The sequence below is a fragment of the Argopecten irradians genome, chromosome 16 (assembly GCF_041381155.1).
Source record: "Argopecten irradians isolate NY chromosome 16, Ai_NY, whole genome shotgun sequence".
NCBI lineage: Eukaryota > Metazoa > Mollusca > Bivalvia > Pectinida > Pectinidae > Argopecten > Argopecten irradians.
In genome coordinates, this window is record NC_091149.1 from 22,828,023 (window position 1) to 22,851,073 (window position 23,051).

At 34.6% G+C, this 23,051-nt stretch overlaps 2 protein-coding genes across 5 annotated transcripts in view; both read right to left on the bottom strand.

Annotated features, from left to right (window-relative positions):
- Positions 1-2,701: 2,701 nt before the first annotated feature.
- LOC138310423 (uncharacterized) lies at positions 2,702-5,372 on the bottom strand. The gene is made up of 2 exons (XM_069251640.1): positions 3,810-5,372; positions 2,702-3,299 (listed from the first exon to the last, which is right to left on the bottom strand). The coding sequence occupies exons 1-2, from the start codon at positions 4,288-4,290 to the stop codon at positions 2,974-2,976; spliced, it is 807 nt and encodes a 268-aa protein (XP_069107741.1). The 5' UTR covers positions 4,291-5,372; the 3' UTR covers positions 2,702-2,973.
- A 4,228-nt stretch (positions 5,373-9,600) lies between these two features.
- The window catches only part of LOC138310516 (MAGUK p55 subfamily member 7-like), a 97,859-nt gene continuing 84,408 nt past the window's right edge, over positions 9,601-23,051 (bottom strand). For 3 of the 4 annotated variants that reach the window (XM_069251769.1, XM_069251768.1, XM_069251771.1), the window contains 11 exons: positions 21,659-21,744; positions 21,210-21,284; positions 20,859-21,055; positions 19,596-19,651; positions 18,916-19,002; positions 17,432-17,518; positions 16,564-16,644; positions 13,869-13,962; positions 13,377-13,488; positions 10,113-10,253; positions 9,601-9,800 (listed from right to left, as the gene is read on the bottom strand). In XM_069251769.1, the coding sequence (XP_069107870.1) occupies positions 9,624-9,800; positions 10,113-10,253; positions 13,377-13,488; positions 13,869-13,962; positions 16,564-16,644; positions 17,432-17,518; positions 18,916-19,002; positions 19,596-19,651; positions 20,859-21,055; positions 21,210-21,284; positions 21,659-21,744 (1,193 nt within the window). In that variant the 3' untranslated portion in view covers positions 9,601-9,623. The remainder of the gene's footprint in view (positions 9,801-10,112; positions 10,254-13,376; positions 13,489-13,868; positions 13,963-16,563; positions 16,645-17,431; positions 17,519-18,915; positions 19,003-19,595; positions 19,652-20,858; positions 21,056-21,209; positions 21,285-21,658; positions 21,745-23,051) is intronic. The other variant, XM_069251770.1, reaches the window with a different exon arrangement.

Below are 23,051 nucleotides of genomic sequence, written 5' to 3' on the forward strand. Positions count from 1 at the left end.
TAGGTAGGTAGTAATGGACAGACAAGTACCACAGGAAGACAATCCCGACTATGATCATGTTAGGTAGGTAGTAATGGACAGACAAGCTCCAAAGAAAGACAATCCCGACTATGATCATGTTAGGTAGGTAGTAATGGACCAGACAAGCCACAGAAACAACCGATCATTAGGAGTATAATGACAGACAAGCCCACAGGAGACAATCCCGACTATGATCATGTTAGGTAGAGTAGTAATGGACAGACAAGCCCACAGGAAGACAATCCCGACTATGATCATGTTAGGTAGGTAGTAATGGACAGGACAAGCTCCACAGGAAGACAATCCCGACTATGATCATGTTAGGTAGGTAGTAATGGACAGACAAGCTCCACAGGAAGACAATCCCGACTATGATCATGTTAGGTAGGTAGTAATGGACAGACAAGCTCCACAGAAAGACAATCCCGACTATGATCATGTTAGGTAGGTAGTAATGGACAGACAAGCCCCACAGGAAGACAATCCCGACTATGATCATGTTAGGTAGGTAGTAATGGACAGACAAGCCCCACAGGAAGACAATCCCGACTATGATCATGTTAGGTAGGTAGTAATGGACAGACAAGCCCCACAGGAAGACAATCCCGACTATGATCATGTTAGGTAGGTAGTAATGGACAGACAAGCTCCACAGGAAGACAATCCCGACTATGATCATGTTAGGTAGGTAGTAATGGACAGACAAGCCCCACAGGAAGACAATCCCGACTATGATCATGTTAGGTAGGTAGTAATGGACAGACAAGCCCCACAGGAAGACAATCCCGACTATGATCATGTTAGGTAGGTAGTAATGGACAGACAAGCCCCACAGGAAGACAATCCCGACTATGATCATGTTAGGTAGGTAGTAATGGACAGACAAGTACCACAGGAAGACAATCCCGACTATGATCATGTTAGGTAGGTAGTAATGGACAGACAAGCCCCACAGAAAGACAATCCCGACTATGATCACCACAGAAAGACAATCCCGACTATGATCATGTTAGGTAGGTAGTAATGGACAGACAAGCCCCACAGGAAGACAATCCCGACTATGATCATGTTAGGTAGGTTATAATGGACAGACAAGCTCCACAAGAAGACAATCCCGACTATGATCATGTAAGGTAGGTTATAATGGACAGACAAGCCCCACAGGAAGACAACCCCGACTATGATCATGTTAGGTAGGAAGTAATGGACAGACAAGCCCCACAGGAAGACAATCCCGACTATGATCATGTTAGGTAGGTAGTAATGGACAGACAAGCTCCACAGAAAGACAATCCCGACTATGATCATATTAGGTAGGTAGTAATGGACAGACAAGCTCCACAAGAAGATAATCCCGACTATGATCCTGAATTTTTGGTTAATACGATATATATGTATATTCATGATTAGACAACAATTGTTATATGTAATTGATGCTCTGTCTGTGATGGAGCATCTTTGAACGGATATGTATCAAATAATTTCATTTAAGATATTTACTTGATTGTTTGAAGCTTTGTTTTAAGATGTGAAAACTGTTATTAACTTTTCAGACTATAAATATTTTTGTTTTTATTTTAATCAAACAATTTTTTAAAACAAATTACGTAGTCTAGAAATAAAGCTTCAACACTCTCGTTTTATTTTACTGAAATGCTAACAAATACTGAATGTATGGATAAATGTACTTATACTTCTTAGTACTGTATGCTAGAAAACAATGAAAAACGATTTATTTTTTATAATCAAATGACTAAATTTCGTGAGCTATAAAATCGCAAAAGTGTGCACAAAGCAGAAACTTCGTAGCCTAAAATGTGTATTAATATCACTCTGGAAAAAAGGTAAAACTATCATCTGAAAACGCGAAATTATGTGGTCTTGAAAACAAGTTGATTAATAGTAATTTGTAGAATTCTTGAATATTTTTGCAATATGTTTGTTTACAAAATAATGAAGGCAAAAGTTAAAAAGATATTTAAAATATGTAATATAACTGATGTATTTTGACGTGTGACGCTGAATTGGTTTGTGTCTATTTATGTAGTTGTCTCCCATCACTGACTAGGTATACGTCAATGTTTTAGTATCAGATAAGAAAACTCCTGTTGCATGTTAACCTGTAATTGTCAAGTCTGTGTGTCAATCTGATCAAAATAATACAGGATCTGACAACATCCTATTAGGGGTTTTATTCGAGTGACCTTTATACTACATGTACTTACGATCAAATGCATTTCTACACCTTGCTACATCAATTGATAACACTGTTTAGTACTCAGTTTACATATACATAAAGCTTTGTTGTGTTCTTTGGGTGAGATGACTACGTACACGAACATATATAATTCTGATAGTTTTTTCAAACGATTAGGATTCATTAAAATTCACTTTCAAGATTATGCGGGCAGAAATTTGACCAGTCAAATTGGTGAGCGTGACCCCTTATGGGATATTATCATATCCTCTTATCCAACAAAGTGATAATAAGGATCTGTATTACAATGGGATAAGACTATGTGTGTTATTATTTGTATTTGGACATTAAACTTTTAGCATACTGCCGAAATGTACTAAAGATATAATTATTCATTTGTAAATATTACGTTTGTATTAGATAAGATCAAGACATTTGTCCGTTACAATAAAGTGTGTTTATTTAAATGTAAATAAAGTACTGTTCTAGATATATTCGACTTTACTTGTTTGTTGATATTTGATAAAGAATTGATAAAAACATATACAAACAAAAGTTCAATATATTCCATCTTTGCATATAACAGAGTTTCCTCCCTTGAAGGTAAGTATCCATTGTGACGTCATTATTTTTGAGGGAAATTCACGTCGTTTTCTTTGAAAAGTATGACGTTACGCTTGCAAACATATAACATTACAAGCAATACCTGACTGCATGGACAGTAATATGCAAATTCAGAGAGCTGATAAACAATCTTATTTCCGGATATCCTCCACGCGATCATAATCCCCGGGGTCAGGATTAATTGAAAATTTACACATCCTTGACACTTCATCGTAATCCGGGTTCTGAACATGATCGTAGACAGAGTGCGTACTATGTGAATCTAGAGGCGCCGGCTCGTGTAAAATGTTATATATCCCGAGAGTTTCCGCATGCATACGTCCGGTCGTGCTTACGTCGATTTCGTGGTACTCGTGTCCGTCGTCTGCTCCATGTGAATGTGATTGGTCTGGGATACGTTTAGGATGCGTATGTTTGAGGGTGCACGTGACACTCACCACCAGGACTGCAATACACACTAAAACACAAACAATAATTATAATAATGATATGTGTTGTTAATCCTTCCCTGACTTCCGGTCGTGTGCCACAGACAACCGGAAGTTTGTCCGAACAGTTTCGGATTTCTATTTCTGCCCCTCGTTTTCCTGTTATGCGCAATGCCAAACATTGTTCCGGACGTGAACTTGATACATGTAACTGACTTTGGTCACTATACAGTTGTACCCGGAACGTGTTGAGCCAATAACTTTGATTTCTTATTGGTCGATTATTTTCAAAATCTAGTCTCTTTGGTAATATGCACCGTAGTGACTGGCATTGTTTGATGTTGTCAAACCAGCTGCCTTGTCTGTTTGGAGAGGAAAGCATTCGAAACGACCCATTCCCTGATCCACTTATACCAAGTAAATATCTTGACGAATTGCACCGCGCTTTTGTAATTAGGCGATTGGTTTCAAAGTACAAAATGTTTAAGCAATTTCCTACATCGAGCGGGGAAAATGACACCAAGGATTTGGTATACTTACAAACACATCCATCAACTCCGTGGAATCCTCCGGTCGACTCGTTCCTGTAATTGTCTCCACAGACGCGCGCGATATCGGTGTATCTAGAGGATGAGGTGTAACAGTAGCACGTGGTCATCGTTATACCAAAATGGTTACCGGGACACAGATTGTGACACGTCCATACACGATTAGCATCAGACGGAGTAAGGTCAAATGTCATGTTGATGAAGGCTTCAGCCGTATTAAAACATCCTTCGAACTGTATCCACCCTGACGTTGATATGTACCTCCCTACCCATGCTAAAGTTGTTGTGACCGTTTCGGTATCGATGGGAACGTCCGATACTAGACTGCCATTGTTGTTTACCGGAGGGACAACCATGTCGCATAAAGTCCTGGCTTCTTCCCAGGACACGTTCTGGGATGATAGGAAATGGTTACCATAGGTAACAGAGAAGCACACGACTAAAAATAGCGACACGAGCATCGCGAACGTCATATAAAATATAGAAGTCGTTTAGTTTGTGTTGAATATTCTTTTTGCCAATTTGGTTAGGGTTGCACTTGAGTCATAATAGGTTCTACAGCGCTTCAAATATCCACTGGTATTGAGTTTTTTTTCCATTTTCGACATAATGAATTTTAAGATTCAAAAGTCTATCCATAGAATTCATTCAAAATTTGATATGCTGAAAAAACTGCCATAATATCATTGGCTGAACTGTGGAATTCCGATTGGAGTCGGACGTATGTTATGAACTTTTCCTAAGGGTCTCACCTTAGATAAATTTTGAAACATTGGCACGCTAGATAAAGTCCTTCCCTCCTCTTGAATACTGGAGTGATGGTAAACGTATATCCTTAGTGAAGTACAATGCCATTCGTGCTAGGAACGTTAGAATAAAACACGTCCTTACATATATCCCAGCTTAATCTGTCATCAAGTTTTCTCCACTCAGACCCAATATTCAGTTATTGCTCCAGTTCTATGAATTGAAGCTATGTATGACCTATCTTTTCAATTGGTATTATATCTTAGTGTCCTTTCTGTTTAAAGACTTTCGCGTTGATTGAATAATAAACCGCTGTTAATTAGTCAATAATCACAGGTTCAGGTGTAGATATGTTGCTTTAACTTCCCGTCGGCAAGAATGATAACCCCTAACTAATGGGAAAGATGATACATAAGTCTAATCGGTGTTATCTCACGTCCACAAGGGTGATAACCGTATAACTAAGTCCACACGTAGGGTATCCCGCATACTTAAACATATACTTAAATTGTGGAAAGTCTTAAAGTATGGTATCTTGTCTATAAAATTGCAGAATTAATCCTCGTTGAGTCCTTAAGGTTGGTATCACGCATACACAACGATATAATTAAACTATCTAATCGGACAAGGATTGCGACTCCATATTTATAAACAGAATTGAGTAAATTTTAGAATTAAACTCGACGATGTCAACAAAGATCTCGCAAAGATAATGATACAATATCACTGATGTATGAGCCACAGTGATGATACCCCGCACAAACAATGCTAAAGCTATAACAACATCACCTCATTATGATGTGAGCAAGAAGTAGCGTCCTGTCCACTTCCTTCCGGTGATAAATGGCGATGTATATTTGGTCAAATAAATTAAGTAAACTGAACCCATCAGTATATTTTCCTGTTGTATATTTAGACAGTCACACAGTACTAAAATGTGGTATAGATTTGTTCAGTTCATTTTTGTATAATGTTAATGACGTCGGCTTTGTTATAAAATGGAAAAAGTATAACAAGCCGACGTCATTGACGATGTTCTATCGCCGACAGAACATAACTAATATATTATTTGAACAATAATTGTTGTTTTACCGTATTTAGATGTATGTCTTTTTAACACAAAAATACATAAAAGTAGTTTGATAATTTGTTTTGGTTTAGATGCCTGCACTTTCAGTATCTCATTCCATATAGGGCATAGTGTCGTTGATGTGTTTGGGGGATGTTATTTATTATGTTAAATACATATTGAAGTAATATAAGAAGCTCAAACTTTTCAATGATCGACATTCGTCTACGATGAAGCATCTTTAAACCTATAAATGTGTACCTGTAATATGCATTGAAAAATTAAGTAAAACAACTACACAAAACAAACGATATACTACTTAAATTATTTCAGGTATTGTTGATTTTTTAAATTTTGATACTGAATTTGAAAAATAAATTTGTATTACCTATCTTAGTGTTCTGATCGTATCAGCCTACAACTCTTAAATTTATAAACCTTTATTAGTATTTTTACTGTTCTCGACCACGTGACAGACAACGCTTACACTTTATAAACTTTATTTGTATTACTCTTACCGATCATGAGTCACACAACGCTTACACTTATTAACTTTAATTTATATTTTAAATGTTACCGACCACGTGACAGACAACGCATACATGTATTAACCTTTATTTGTATTACTGTTCCCGACCACGTGGCAGACAACGCTTCAATTTATTAACCTTCATTTGTATTTTAAATGTTTCCGACCACGTGACAGACAACGCTTACACTTTATAAACTTTATTTGTATTACTCTTACCGATCATGAGTCACACAACGCTTACACTTATTAACTTTAATTTACATTTTAAATGTTACCGACCACGTGACAGACAACGCATACATTTATTAACCTTTATTTGTATTACTGTTACCGACCATGAGGCAGACAACGCTAACACTTATTAACCTTTTTTGTATTTTAACTGTTCTAGGGGCCTTGTTGTGCATATTGCATTTCGGGACCGATCTGTCAATAAGATGGCTCAACGGCCGTCATCTTGGGTTTTGGTAGTTGAAGATTATTACCGCTATTTCCCAGAAAGATATCAATGGATCTATCATACACAGGTTCTCCCTAGATGCGCATATTGCATTTTAGGATCGATCATACAATAAGATGGCCGATCGACCGCCATCTTGGATTTTGATAGTTAAAGTTGGTAACCGCTATTTCTCAGAAAGTAAAATGGGGTCTGTCTCTAATAGATGATTTGCATTTCTCAATGATATAAGCGGCAAATTTATAATGACGTAAGGAACACCTGACAAAATCGCGTGACTGACAAATGTTGTCAAAATGGCGAAGCACTGTCGTTTGGACAACTTACGAAGCGACAATCGCTTGAAGAATTTGGATTTTATGTAAAGCGTGATATTACATATTTTCCACAGTGTAAAATATATGAAGATTGATGCAAATTATGCATGGATATTCTTATACGGGCGAAAAAACTAGTGTTGGCAATGTAAACAATCGCACGTTCAACAGGTCAATGTACAGCTGATAAGTCTGCAGCATGCATGTTGTCTGTTGGTTCATCGAATAACTACACTAACCCTTTGTCAGCAACATGTTCAGCTTTTAGGACTTGAAAGGAATTGAGTAAGACCACATCCGAAGAACGCTATACAGAACCAGTGACGAAGAAACGTAATATAATGTACATGGAAGTTACTGTACTGTATACATGTATATGTATTTAGTGCTAACATGGCGGAGACGTCAAGTATAGACGTTTATAACCAGATATAGGGAAAAGTTTGCTGTTTCACAAATGACTTGAAATATGATAAATGAAGTAAATTATGCATGTAGGCAAGCCTATACTGTCAAATTTGTATTAGGCATAAAATTTTATTAAATCATTAACTATTTCTTAGAAATCATCTGATTATCATTTAGGTTCAAACAATTATCATAAAAATTCCAGGTAAATATAAGATACTGCCACCTCCAAACAATTACTTTGACCAGTCTTAATCCCAAACTTTTCTTAGAGTAATGAGAAGTATCCAATATTATACATGAAGTGAATAGTAATTATTTAAAATTTAAAAAAAGATATGTATGTAATTGTGACAGAAATATTTTATAATGTTACAGATGAAACATAAAAGCACCTGCAAGAGTATAAGACAAGTTAAAGCTTTTAAAGTTTAATATTTTGTGTAGATTGTCAAGTCCAGTTTTCATCAATAACATTAATATTATATTTACATGTATACTACAGAATTAAAGATCAATGACAAATGATCTTCTGTCAATAAATGACATATTACTTAAAAAGCTTCATCCTCTCCAATTTGTATAATTGTGGTTTTCTTTTTCATTGCTGCTCACAAGAAACATTTGAATGGATCATCAAATAGACAACCAGTAGACTGATTTCTCTTCTTAAAAACATTTGAATTGTCATCTATATACATGGTACATGTATAAATATTTAATGTTTCATAAAATGAAAGTAAGACAAGTAGATGTCTTTAAATATCTGCTGAAGTAATACTCCCTCTCATTCTACAGAGTACTCCCTTAATGTGAAACTCATGTGTAACTCACCAGAGCAAACTTAGTACACTTTACTTATATTGACTAAAGTAGACCTAGTGCATTAGCAATCTGTTTCTATTTGCAAAGAAATGTTCATCATATTTAAATTGACTGTGTTGTCAAAACATGTACTTAATGTTTCTGGTGTTAAATAGGTATTAAATATACCGGACATGTACATTATGTATAATTTTAATGTGCATATGTATACATGTACATTGCCTCCCGTAATGTAGCGACGAGTTACCCTTATATTTCATCTGTGACTGTTTCAGAAATAAGAAAATAGTATAAAAATACCTTATTCAAGCACTTATTATCTTATCATGAGTTGTCACGCCGATATTTACACCAAAAACAACGCGTTTCGTCGTGTTGACATCGGTAACAAATGTGTCAGGTAATAGACAGGAAGTGCCGTTTTTGTCAGGTATTCCTTACGTCATTACAAAATATCCCGCTTACATCACTGAGAAATGCAAATGGTCTATTCCATATACTCAAGAGCCCTAGTTGTGCATAAATTCTGGTGCAGACCCAATTTGATTAAAATACAGTCTTTATGATCACTACATTTGATAAGAGGATCTGAGAAAATCCCATTCGGAGTAATGTCCAGGTTACCTTTGGAAAATGGCCAATCAATTTGCTGCTGGCAAATTTTTGACAGTGAATTTCAAGGGACGAAATAGTTTGAAGATCCGTCAAAATTATTTCCGTGTATGTAGTCATCTCGCCCGAAGAGCACAACAAAGCTAATCGTATATGCATGTTGGGCGAAATGGTGTTGTCAATTGATATAGCAACGTGCAGAAAATGCATTTGATCCGAATTACACGTGGTATAAAGGTCATCCGAACATGACCCTTAATGGGATATTGTCAGATCCTCTATTGAACGGAGTGGTTATAAGGATCTGACCGCCATTTCGAATTTTGATGATCAAAGTTTGAAAAGCAGATAAAAGATACCTCTTTCAATTGTCAGACATAGATAATTCTTTGGTGGGCGCCATAGATTTATGAAATGTGACTTGTAACCATATGGGGAGAATTTATACAAACATCATAGTGTTTTATGTATCGTTTTTGTTGATGTTTAATTTATGAAAATGCGAAGTTTGTGTGGGTGAGAAGAATGTGACATGTTGAGGATATATTTATTCATAACATGGTACAGTAATCGTGTCCGGATAACAACTCCGGACCCGGTACTTAGTCATGTTCCTCCTGTTTGTGGCCTAGGTCACGTCCGGTACTTATGTAATGCTTAGTGTACTAGATAATGTGGTCACGCTCTGCTGAACACCATAACAACAGTCGATATACGGGCCTTGTTTCGTTACTTACATATTTACAACGTCTTTTAATTTTGAGAAGTTTTCAATGTGTTATTCTTAAGCGAAAAACTAACAACACTAAAATAGTAAAAATCACAAAATATCTTTATTATTGTATCCAAGAGGCAGGTACCCACGATTCTTCTGTTTCAACCGCATGTGTGACTTTTAACAGTTCGTTTGTGGCTAGATGGAGATTTTGATTTATTATAGAACAATCGAACAAGTATCCAAATTTCGCCTCCATTTTCTCGCTGGCTTCTATAAGGTTTTCAAAGTCTTCATTCTGCAAGGAAAGAATACATAGCTTTAGTTTCTAAAGCCACCAGGGAGAGCATCACAATGTAACAGTTAACCTCACCACTGTTTGGTTTTTCCGGCGGCATGCTTCAGTCAGATAGCACTATTACATGGACAAGAGTTCCACTATAAAAGAAGACACAACAGGAATATACTGCAGCATCCCAAAACACACTGGCATACACGCACCGTTATTTTGTGTACCTTAATTGTTTTTTACGGTATTGCTTTAAAGATAATCATTTCGGAGCTGAATCATTAACCTTTGACCTTTTGGTAGTTGCTATTGGTTACTTACGCTACATAGTCGTGTATCTCCATCCTCCATTGTTATACAAGCAGCTTGTTTCTGTCGAGTCTCCTTCAACTTCTCTAGGACGGGGGGTTTGATGAATATGACATAAGGCTTGATTTCGGCAGTGCGTAGGGATTTTATCGCCTGGAAAAAGGAACATAGACATTATATACTACAGAGCACACAACATAAGGCTAACTATGACACAAGGTTTGATTTCAGCGGTGCGTAGGAAAATCATCACCCAGAAATAGGGACAGTTATATTTCATACTAAACTTGGGACAGTATAGAAATGTATTAGGTGTTAGATTTACATTTATGTGTATGGCGAATTTAGTTCACAGTTCTGTACTGATGTCCCCCTTGATACACAGTATGAGACGTGCCTCATAACATCAGAAGACACAGAGAATTGCGTGATGAGTTTTACTAGTTTGTAAAAACTAGAAAAGGACAACTTTTTGTTGTTTGGTCAAATATATTCTTATGTAGTTTAGTAGGAACATTAGTACATAACGTGACTTTTTCTCGCGTTTTCATTGGCTCAGCCCCCAGTTTAATATATAACTCCCTGTAATATGTGATATATTTACATATGTAGTGAGTGTAGTAGGTACATTAGATGTGTTATATTTACATATGTAGTGAGTGTAGAAGGTACGTAATATGTGATATATTTACATATGTAGTGAGTGTAGTAGGTACATAAATATGTGTTTTTATGTTGTAGTACATTATATGTGTTATATTTACATATGTAGTGAGTGTAGTAGGTACATTATATGTGTTATATTTACATATGTAGTGAGTGTAGTGGGTACATTATATGTGTTATATTTACATATGTAGTGAGTGTAGTAGGTACATCATATGTGTTATATTTACATATGTTGTGAGTGTAGTAGGTACATAATATGTGTTATATTGTCATATGTAGTGAGTGTAGAAGGTACGTAATATGTGATATATTTACATCTGTAGTGAGTGTAGTAGGTACATCATATGTGTTATATTTACATATGTTGTGAGCGTAGTAGGTGCATAATGTGTGTTACATTGTCATATGTAGTGAGTGTAGTAGGTACATATATGTGTTATATTTACATATGTAGTGAGTGTAGTAGATACGTAATATGTGTTATATTTACATATGTAGTGAGTGTAGTAGGTACGTAATATGTGTTATATTTACATATGTAGTGAGTGTAGTAGGTACGTAATATGTGTTATATTTACATATGTAGTGAGCGTAGTAGGTACATAATGTGTTATATTTACATATGTAGTGAGTGTAGTAGATACGTAATATGTGTTATATTTACATATGTAGTGAGTGTAGTAGGTACGTTTGTTTGTTTGATTAATTAACGTCCTATTAACAGCTATGGTCATGTAAGTAATATGTGTTATATTTACATACGTAATGAGCGTAGTAGGTACATCATGAGTGTCATATTGTTATATGTAGTGAGTGTAGAAGGTACGTAATATGTGTTATATTTACATATGTAATGAGGGTAGTAAGTACATCATGTGTGTTATATTGTTATATGTAGTGAGTGTAGTAGATACGTAATATGTGTTATATTTACATATGTAGTGAGTGTAGTAGGTACATTATATGTGTTATATTTACATATGTAGTGAGTGTAGTAGGTACGTAATATGTGTTTATATTTACATATATAATGAGCGTAGTAGGTACATGTTTATATTTATGTGAGTGTTAGGTACGTAATATGTGTTATATTTACATATGTTGTGAGCGTAGTAGGTACATTATATGTGTTATATTTACATATGTAGTGAGTGTAGTAGGTACGTAATATGTGTTATATTTACATATATAATGAGTGTAGTAGGTACATAATATGTGTTATATTTACATATGTAGTGAGTGTAGTAGGTACGTAATATGTGATATATTTACATATGTAGTGAGTGTAGTAGGTACGTAATATGTGTTATATTTACATATGTAGTGAGTGTAGTAGGTACATTATATGTGTTATATTTACATATGTAGTGAGTGTAGTAGGTACGTAATATGTGTTATATTGTCATATGTAGTGAGTGTAGAAGGTACGTAATATGTGTGTTATATTTACATATGTTGTGAGCGTAGTAGGTACATCAGGTGTGTTATATTTACATATGTAGTGAGTGTAGTAGGTACGTAATATGTGTTATATTTACATATGTAGTGAGTGTAGTAGGTACATTATATGTGTTATATTTACATATGTAGTGAGTGTAGTAGGTACGTAATATGTGTTATATTTACATATGTAGTGAGTGTAGTAGGTACGTAATATGTGTTATATTTACATATGTAGTGAGTGTAGTAGGTACATTATATGTGTTATATTTACATATGTAGTGAGTGTAGTAGGTACGTAATATGTGTTATATTTACATATGTAGTGAGTGTAGTAGATACGTAATATGTGTTATATTTACATATGTAGTGAGTGTAGTAGGTACATAATATGTGATTTATTTACATATGTTGTGAGCGTAGTAGGTACGTAATATGTGATATACGATATGTTTGCTTATATAATTGGTAGAATAGTGACGGTGTTTCGAGAAAAATATATTCATAAGTGATTAATTTTCCTGCGATATTGATGTAGGACGAAAATGGATGGGACAAGACATATTTCGTCTTTGCATGTTAAATAGTTACCTCCCAGCGGGTAGCTATCTATTATGACATCATTATTTTGTGAACAATAATCACACTTTTTTCTCCAAGAAGTATGACTTTAAATTGTGATGACGTCACATTCAATACCTATCCGCAAGGGTAGCAATCTGATTGAAATACAGATCCTTTTAACCACTCCGTTCAATATAGGATCTGACAATATCCCATTAAGGGTCATGTTCGGAAGACCTTTATACCACGTGTAATTCAGATCAAATGCATTTTCTGCACGTTGTTATATCAATTGACAACGCCATTTCGCCCCAACATACATATACGATTAGCTTTGTTGTGCTCTTCGGGCGAGATGACTACATACACGGAAATAATTCTGACAGATTTTCAAACTATTTCGTCCCTTGAAATTCACTTGTCAAAATTTTGCCAGCAGCAAATTGATTGGCCATTTCCAAAGGTCACCTGGACATGACCCATAATGGGATTTTCTGAGATACTCTTATCTAACATAGTGATAATAAGGATCTGTATTTTAATCAGATTGCAAGGGGAGATTACTCTATAATGTAAATTTAGAAACTAACGTAAAATTAGTACCTGCACACTGGGACAAAGGATACACATCTTGCCCTCTTGTATTGCCGATATAACCGTCTCCGTTCGAGTTCCATATAAATTGCCCTTATATTCTCCATGTTCCACAAACCTACTGGCGAATAAAACTTAAACGTGTAGTTGTTTTGTTAATTCATTCATTCAAACAACACTATACAGTAAACAAAACATACTGGAAAAGTCAATTCAACGTGTGATTGTTTTGTTAATGCAAACACAACTATAGAATAAACAATAGAGTTATATATTTTGGAACGTTTTGTTCTCCATATAAAGACATGTTGTATATTTGTGCTATGTTTAATTAAAACATCTTTGAGCGATGTTTAATTAAGACATGTTGTACATTTGTGCTATGTTTAATTAAGACATATTGTCAGTGCTATGTCTAATTAAGACGTGCTGTACCTTTGTGCTATGCTTGATTAAGACATATTGTACCTTTGCGCTATGTTTAATTAAGACATGTTGTACCTTTGCGCTATAATACCGCTCTCCATTTCTTGACGAGATATAAAATGGTACTCCTTCCCTTCCTCTTCGAATGGTTTCCGAGTTCTGCTTGTGTCTGTAAAATACAACACAAAAACAATGTTGACGGTATGAAATTGAAATATAATTACAGTTCTTGGACAGCATCATAGAGTAATCGAATAATTGAAATAGAATTGTTAGAGACAATTTCATTGCTAATATTAAGAATAAATAAAACAACACATACAGTCTATTTTTGGTAGAATACCTATATATATATGCATTCTGTCCAATCCCATTAACATTTGTCAATACAGGGTAGCTTTACATCATAAACTTATATTAAGACCCCGACCAAGCTATCATAATTAAATTATTGGAATGGAGCGTATTTACTGGTCTACTTTTAATTAAATTGAAGACGTAACAGTTTAGATTTCATAAGGGCGGAAGGGCACGAAGTGCGAAATACTTCTAAGGTAACACATACATGAAAAAAAAACAATCTTTAAAGTAAAACCCTACATACTGACAGCTTCAGTTTGCGGCCGCCATTTAGTATACATATGGATAATCACCATGGTTATGATGCTTTGAAGTTAGCTCATTATATAACCAAGCGGTTCAAACGTTCTTATGATCTGACAATTTTCATCGAGCAGAAGCTTAGAGCGAACGCTCTTTATTTGCAAACATTCAAGTGATTTAGACCACCTTCCAATATAATCAGCTGACCATAAACGGAATTTCTGTAATGAAAATTAAATTTCTTCCATCTCTAATGGGGGTTTCTTTTTGAAATGGGGGTTTCGGGACAAGGATAGAGTATGAATACAAAAATAAACAGAAAATTCGGCTCCGTTATTTCCATAAATTGCAGATTTTAACATTACATAATTAACGGTTACTGAAACATCTGTCTGCGCCCTTTAAAGCCTTGCCTTCAGACATATTATTTTTAACCAATTAATAGTTTTTTGTTTTGATTTATACTTATTCAGACTTTGTAATTGGCCTATTTGTTTTATTTTGCATTTGTATATTACATACTTACCTCCCTTGCGGGTCAGTATCAATTGTGACGTCATTATTATGTGAGCAAAATTCACGTCGTTTTCTTTGAAAAGTGTGATGTAACGCTCGCAAAGACATAACATCGTAAACAATAATTACCCGCATGTGTAGATAACTTTGTAATATACAAATACAAAATATCTCCATGGAAACAAATCCGAGATTGACACGAAAACCCGATATTTGGTGAAGACACAGATTTTTGGCGTTTCGTATTGAATTAATCCATGATATCGTACGTTTAAACGCATTTTAATACGTACCCAGCAGAAAAATTAGTTGTAAGAATTAGGTCACTTTTTGTTTTTGATTTTTTCTTGTTTACATTTTTTCGGGTTATGAACGACATGATATATATATATATATATATATATATAAATATCGATAGAAAAATGTAGTGACAACACTTAACAAAGGTTTCCTGACTTATCTATGTAAAATGCAGGTTCAATGCGCACTTTTGCTATCTGACACAGTGATAGTCAGGTAATATTTGATTATTTTATTTGAATTGTTAGAGGGTGATGATAAGTGTGGTATTAATGGTAAGTTAATTTTTGCGACTCTATTAATTATCAACTTGGTTTTATATTCACATCCAAAAAATTAAAAGCTTCACTGTGAGTCATTGTATTGTGATATATAGATAAGTGTCGTGGTTTGTATACAGTAACCACTACACGTACATATACATAATATGTACCACTCGTCATATAAGCTGACTAACTATATCTGAGTATGGATGACTAACTTATTCTAAAAATTCTATAAATGGAATATAAAATGCGTGTCTTAATTTCAGGGAAATTCTTTAATTTAAAATTCTCCATAGGAAAACACTATAGAAGGTGGGATATTTTCGTCAATTTCTGCAATGCCTTCCTACGGGACTTTTAAGTTGGAGGGTTTCCTTGCTAAATGATTTGTTAGTTTGATTTATCAACGTTCTAGTAACAGTCGGAGTTATGTAAGGCCGGCCTCCCGTGTATTACGTCCTATTAACAGCCCGGGTCATGTAAGGGCGGCTTTCCACGTATAACGTCCTAATAACAGCCCGGGTCATATAAGTACGACCTCCCATGTATAACGTTCTATTAACACCCAGGGTCCTGTACGGACGGCCTCCCATGTAGAACGTTCTATTAACACCCGGGGTCCTGTATGGACGGCCTCCCATGTAGAACGTTCTATTAACACCCGGGGTCCTGTACGGACGGCCTCCCATGTAGAACGTTCTATTAACAGCCAGGGTCATGTACAATATAAGGACGGCCTCCCATGTATTAACACCAGGGTCATGTTAGGACGGCCTTACATATATAACGTTTTATAAACAGCCAGGGTCATGTAAGGACGGTTTTACATATATACCGTTCTATTCACAGCCATGGTTATGTAAGGACGGCCTGCTTTGTACCCACATGTGTTGCGTGTATGAAGTGCGCTGTGCGTGTTTTGGGCGACTGGGATATGTTCGTGGTGTGTCTTCTTTTAAGGTGGTACTCTTGTGCTTTTTGTAGTGCTATATCACTGAAGCATGCTGCCAAAGAAGCAACACACCCCGCCCGGTCACATTATGGGGGTGCTGTAACTGGGCCAAATCAAACTCTGATATACTTACACGGTACAATATCAGTGAAGTGAGAGGGATTCGACGCTATCAAACGTCTTTTTAACTCATTCCGGCCCACATGTGTTGCACCTATGAACGAAAAGCGGATAACGCATTTTAATTCAGTTTAAAAATTAGTATAGGGATGCTTTAAACTGTAATCAAAGGTATAAATGAATAACATGCTGATCTGAACTGACCAAGAACTGAGAAATGTAAAAACAAAGAGATATCGAAGGGTAAACGTTTCTGCTTCTGATCATATAGTGTATCTACCATATGTATTTCTCAAATCCGGATCATTTCAAAACTAAGAGACCAACACTGATCAAAATTGACATCTGGTAAGCATTCAATTAAAACAACTATTTGACTTCAATAATCGAAATCTGCTCGAAACGTATGTATTTCAGATACACGTTATTTTAATCCTATCTATTTAATAATATACGACATTTAACGAAACATGTCTAGAAAGAAAAACACGAACTGAATATTCCTATCGTTTGATATACGAATGTGCATTAATGTTTGATTTAATCATATGTATTGTTGATATTATAGACAATAAGCGATGATACACAAGTTATCACAACTTATCGACTTTTCCTAGAATTTGAATGTCTTTCACACATGTATAACTTTACACATTACAAATTAACATCTAAGTTAATATACTACTATTATAATCTTCACAATTTGTACTCAAAATCTATTACTTAATTTTATAAAGTTTTGTACTAATTGAAATATATTTGAATTAAGGTCATTTTTGTTATCAACGTGTATACCCAAACAATTGTTTTCCCGAGATCAAAATTTTAACCATTAAAATCATGAATCAGAATATTTCGTTCGTTTGTATATAGTGTATTACCGACAAGGACGAGAGGGCGTGGTCGGTTAGGATCAGGTGTATACATTTCTACTTCCTCGTATGTTGGCACTTCTCCATGGTCAAACTCTGTAAGTTAGAATTATTTTTTCTTCATTAATCTAGTGAAAACCAAATGATTTCAAGAGCTAAACTGCGAAATTCATTCAAATGGCTTACAAACTTTAAAAAACAAAATTTATGAACTGTAAAATTGTTTTATGCCATTTGTATGTTTAGGTGAAAACATAGCAGCAGAAATAATTTTTCAATTACTAGCAACACTGTAAAAATGTTAAATGAATAATTATTGTAGATCACAATTTGGCTACATTGTCTGATCTATATACTCATTTCTCTTCACTATAGGTGCAATTATAATAATTTGTACTCGTAAGTGTAATATTCAAAATGTAGGTAACTTTAAGCAATGAATAACATATTAAAAGCTCATCTTGATTCGTGAGTAAACAAAGGCACATATACTTTTAAATGAACGACCCATAATGTAAAAAAATAACATTAGTTATGTACATGCTTTGTCTTTATCACGAGAGCACATAAGGAAATCATAATTGTATTATAATAATACTAATAGAGTTACTCCCCTTGGTACGAAAACTTCTAAGAATATGTTCTGTGACCGGTGTTACCGTGAAATGACGGTTCGGCTTAGTTTATCAGATGTTAACGTTCTATTATAGATTTTCTGTTTTTTTTTCTTCTTTTAATTCTTTAAAATATTTAATTTAATATAGGAATCATTTGTAAGTGTACGATTATATATATATATTTTTTTCATATTACTCGTTATACTTACAATAAGCGGCATACGTGTTATTATTATTATAATATTATTGTCTATTAATTATTTTGCACCACTATACTGCACTATAGATAGTACTAAATAGTTGTATGTACATCTACTCAACTAGTTGTCACATCACTTACATTATTCTTTGTACAGATTAAGCCATGTTGAATATTTTATTACATGTATGTTATTCTATTTATGTAATCTTCAAATTGGAGGAAATAAAGAGAATAATAAGGAATAATTATAATAAAGTTAACCGTATAATCCTACTCTTTACCCAGGTATCACACAGAACACACTGTGACACAGGTACAATATACACAGCAGTCACGCAATGATCGTGCGTATTCACACGCTAAAGAATATTGTACTTCTTGTATGCAAATTAAGATAGTATGAGTTTATTTTAAATTCAATATTCAAAGCACGAAAATACAAAACATGACGAAAAATGGTATCTCCCCTTCCAATACGTACATATCCGTATACGTATACCCTTATTATAAGTATCCCCACTATTATGATTAAGTTCGAAAGGAATATCACAGTAACATGATATACTCATGTTCATTAATAATATAGTATGACGATTTGACATAAAATATGAGTGTTGAATCCTTAGATTCAAGTTACTCCTACATTTTATATAGGGTCATTTATAGCTACCTACCACCATTTAGTATTGCCTGGTACATCATCTTTCGGACTCGTTTAGAGCGGGGGATTTTTGGGCTGATCCTGCACGGACTAATGGCACCTGGAACACACATCCGTACAAACATACAATTACCGGTTATACGATATAGTATAGGCACAAGTACTCGCCTCTGTTACATTTTATATATTCTATAGATGAGATCAAGAAAACAAGTAAAATACATAGAACATACTTTCAGGGGTGAATTGATAGTATAAACCCCCGTTGATTTCAACCAAAGGCAACTCAAGTTCATATACCATGGAAACTACAAAAATGTTTATTTTTATGCAAAATGTTAACTTCATGGTCATCCTCGGTACCTTACATAGCTAATTATCATTGGACGCTGGTTTTTGTTTCCATGTGCCTGCGGATATGCCGGATATGCCAAGAGGTCGATTTAGTTTTTTTAAAGGAGAAACATTTGCATTGATTTTCCCTCTGGAGAACAATGATTTCAAACATGTTATTTTGAAAGATGTACACTTACATTTAAACAAAATATTTGTTTATCATTACTCAAAAAAAAAAAAAAAAAATTAAAGCACGTGATACGCAGTAACTATAGTGATATAATTATTAACAATATATATAACAACGTCATACCAAGTAACTATACTTATGTAATTATTAACAATATATGTACCCACGTGATCCTCTGGAGTTCACTTCATCCTCTTCGTTGGCCTTCCGTAGCATTTCTCTCCTACAATAAATTAAAGAAAGATTGATAAACATCCAGTTAAAGACAGGTGGAAAATGTTTAATTATTCATTCATAAGATAGGTGGAAAATGGACAATTATTCAATTATTAGATAATTTTTAGAATATCCAAGGTGAATTTATAGCATCAATCAATATATGTGTAAGTAACATTATGTAGACAATGGAGATTTTTCATTTCGCTGCATTGTGTGGGTTATAGAACAATGACAACTAATATTAGAATATATTTATGGATACTGTAGTTGAAGCATCTATATCTACCAAGGGAAGTAATTCTGATAGATCAGAATTGAGATAAAGATATAACTCCAAACTAGTATGTATTATTTCCATATATATTTTGAGCATCAGCACATCTTGAACAGTTAGAAATAACTTGACGAAAATGATATCCGCTCACAAAAAAATAGGCTCACCATATAGGATGAAAATGAGACATGTTTGTTTAAGATATAAATGAATTGGTAAACCCGAAGGAAAAGTAAAATCCTACACTAAACGATGTATATATTCTATAATTCCATCCAAGCACATGAATAAAAGTAATATTTTCCTCAGCATGTCATGAAGATCGTAAATGCCATTCCCATATGGTGGATACTATGAACGCTGCACCACACACATGTAGGTATATTCCGGACAGATCACCTTATCGATCGGATATTCTAGGCCGTACACTAATAATACAATGGGCGGGGGAGGCGTCACTCTGAGGTCATTCTTATAACATCTGGGGATCTCGAGAAATCAAATACTACGTCCAGACTAGTCACGGCCCAGCTCCGGTGAGACATTCATGATCAGATATATAGCCATTTTTTACGCGATGTGTACTTTACCATTCTGATGAGCCATATTATTAGTAGTAAGTATTATAGAGTTTAATTACGGGAATGGGTAGGGAATACTGGTTGACCATAAGCTGACCAAATGGTAAGACCTATGTTGGTAACACCTGACATTAGTGTTGGCTGAAGCATACTTATCATCATAGTTTTAGCAGCACAGATATTTATATACATATATATTACGCGCAGAGGAAATTCTTAAAGTAGCATCATTTTCCACCATGCAAAGATTTTCACATTTATATGAATACAATTTATTTTCTACCCAATTGGATGAAAACTGCGGATGAAGATATACGTATCGTCCAGTGACTGGTTATTGTTAAATCCTCGAGTACCTCTCCTGGAGTATAGATGATGGGATAAGCCCCGTTCTTTGATTTTTCTCCCCTTCCTTCTGTGCCTGCCACCAGAGGGCGTCGCTCTGAGATATGATATGGAGAATGTCGCCTCTCTCAAACGAAAGGCCGGCCTCGGCACATGGGTTAACTGTGTCATCCTCGGCATTGTAGGAGAACAGGGCTTTTACACGGGTCTGTAAATATAAAATTTAAGGTTTCCGTCCACCTCAAAAATAGCTAATTCACGAAGTAAAATGTATGGAGTAGACAACCATTTCGATGTATAGCTTCTTTGTACTTTTAATGTATCCAAAAATTATTAAAACATACGGTCTTCTGCATACTTACCTTACTGGCCCTGAATTTTGAAGCATTATTTTCTGCTGGTCCTAACTTCATTGTGACGGGACCAGAAATTTTTGACTGCAAACAAATTCAAATATTTATAAACAAATTAGATTTTTTTTACAGTTATTTTATATTAGTAAAGATGTTGGCATATGATGGTAGTCTGATTAAAATATTTCAATAAACACCATTCTCCAAACAATTTTCTGCACCAACACACTAACTTAATTAATGTGACGATCATCGCAACATTGACGGCACACTTTACCTTGTACAGGAAAAAAAAATCCTACGGACTCTGTAACAATTAGTCCAGAAGATAGGTTTATCTACTGCAGCAGCGAAAAACATTACACAACAATTTAGAACAAACATGTACTCGTTATAGAGCTATAGACACAGCAGTTAATTCATGAATGCTAGAAATCTAAACTAAAGTATTACATTACCAGTGTTTGAGCCATTTCATCCGGATGTTTGCCCCGGAAATGAACCCCGTTGATTTCGAATATTTCATCACCAACATGAATAAGACCTGTAATAAAAATAACCACACTTAAACAATCACATCTACGGGAAAACAAAGAAACGTGAAATAAGAAGAAATCACAAAACAGCAGAGCACTGACATAAGAACGGTACTGAAAATATAAACTAGATTTGTAAATCAATGGCTAACTAATATCCCTAATCCCTCGGTGACCATTGCTAACTAATGTCCCTAATCCCTCGGTGACCATTGCTAACTAATATCCCTAATCCCTCGGTGACCATTGCTAACTAATGTCCCTAATCCCTCGGTGACCATTGCTAACTAATGTCCCTAATCTCTCGGTAACCATGGCAAACAAAAGTTCCTCTTATTGCAATCGTCACTGATGCATGCGAGGTATCTAACAATAGACATCCATATATTTTATAACAAAGAGTTATCGGCCATGTTACTAAAGGATACATTACCCACATCATTTTCTTATCTCGAAACCCCGAAATTGAACACAATGATATGTTTATTCAATGAATAAGTAATAGTTAAACCCAGTCATACTATACCTGATATATTTTTAATTATATAATAAAGCGGTACGTCTGAGATTAAATTCAAATTCAAATTAATTTTGTTTCTCTTTTTCAGTATGAATGCACACAGAAAATATATTTACTATATTATATACAATCATTAGTATTCAAAAAGGTCTACAGTAGTTGTTATGAATAATATAAGCTAAGAAGAACAAATAATATTGTTAATTATCCTAATAAAAGTACACAATTTCTTCAGTGCTTTTATGCAGGTAGAATTCATAAATTCATTAAACTTTATGACATTTGGTCGTAGCCAAAAATATCGATCAATATACAAAGTTCTTTGGGCGGATAAGGTATTACATTCTAATAAATAATGAAATTCATCGCCAATTTGCTGACTTTTAAAATGGCTAAATAAATGTTGAGATTTTCTTTCAGAGTATACCGCATGGTGCCATTGGCCTGTTTCAACAATAAATTTATGGTTGGTTGTATGAAATTTGCATAATGTTATTCTGTCTTTATCATATAAAATATCTAAAAAAATTTTTTTTCAAAATCATGTTTTTTTTTTAAATTCCATAACATATAGATTTAGTGGAGTTATTCACATCACTCTCCCAGTTCTGTAAGTACTGGTCATGTAATCTTATTTTGATAATATGTTTTAACCATAAAGGATTATAATCAGAATAAAATTAATTATTTCACAAGTAGCCATCTCGCACTTGTTAAGTATAGATTTTACAAAACATATATATGTAATTAGATAACAGGCTTATCTTCAAAGTTGAGAATGTAGCAATTGTTTGT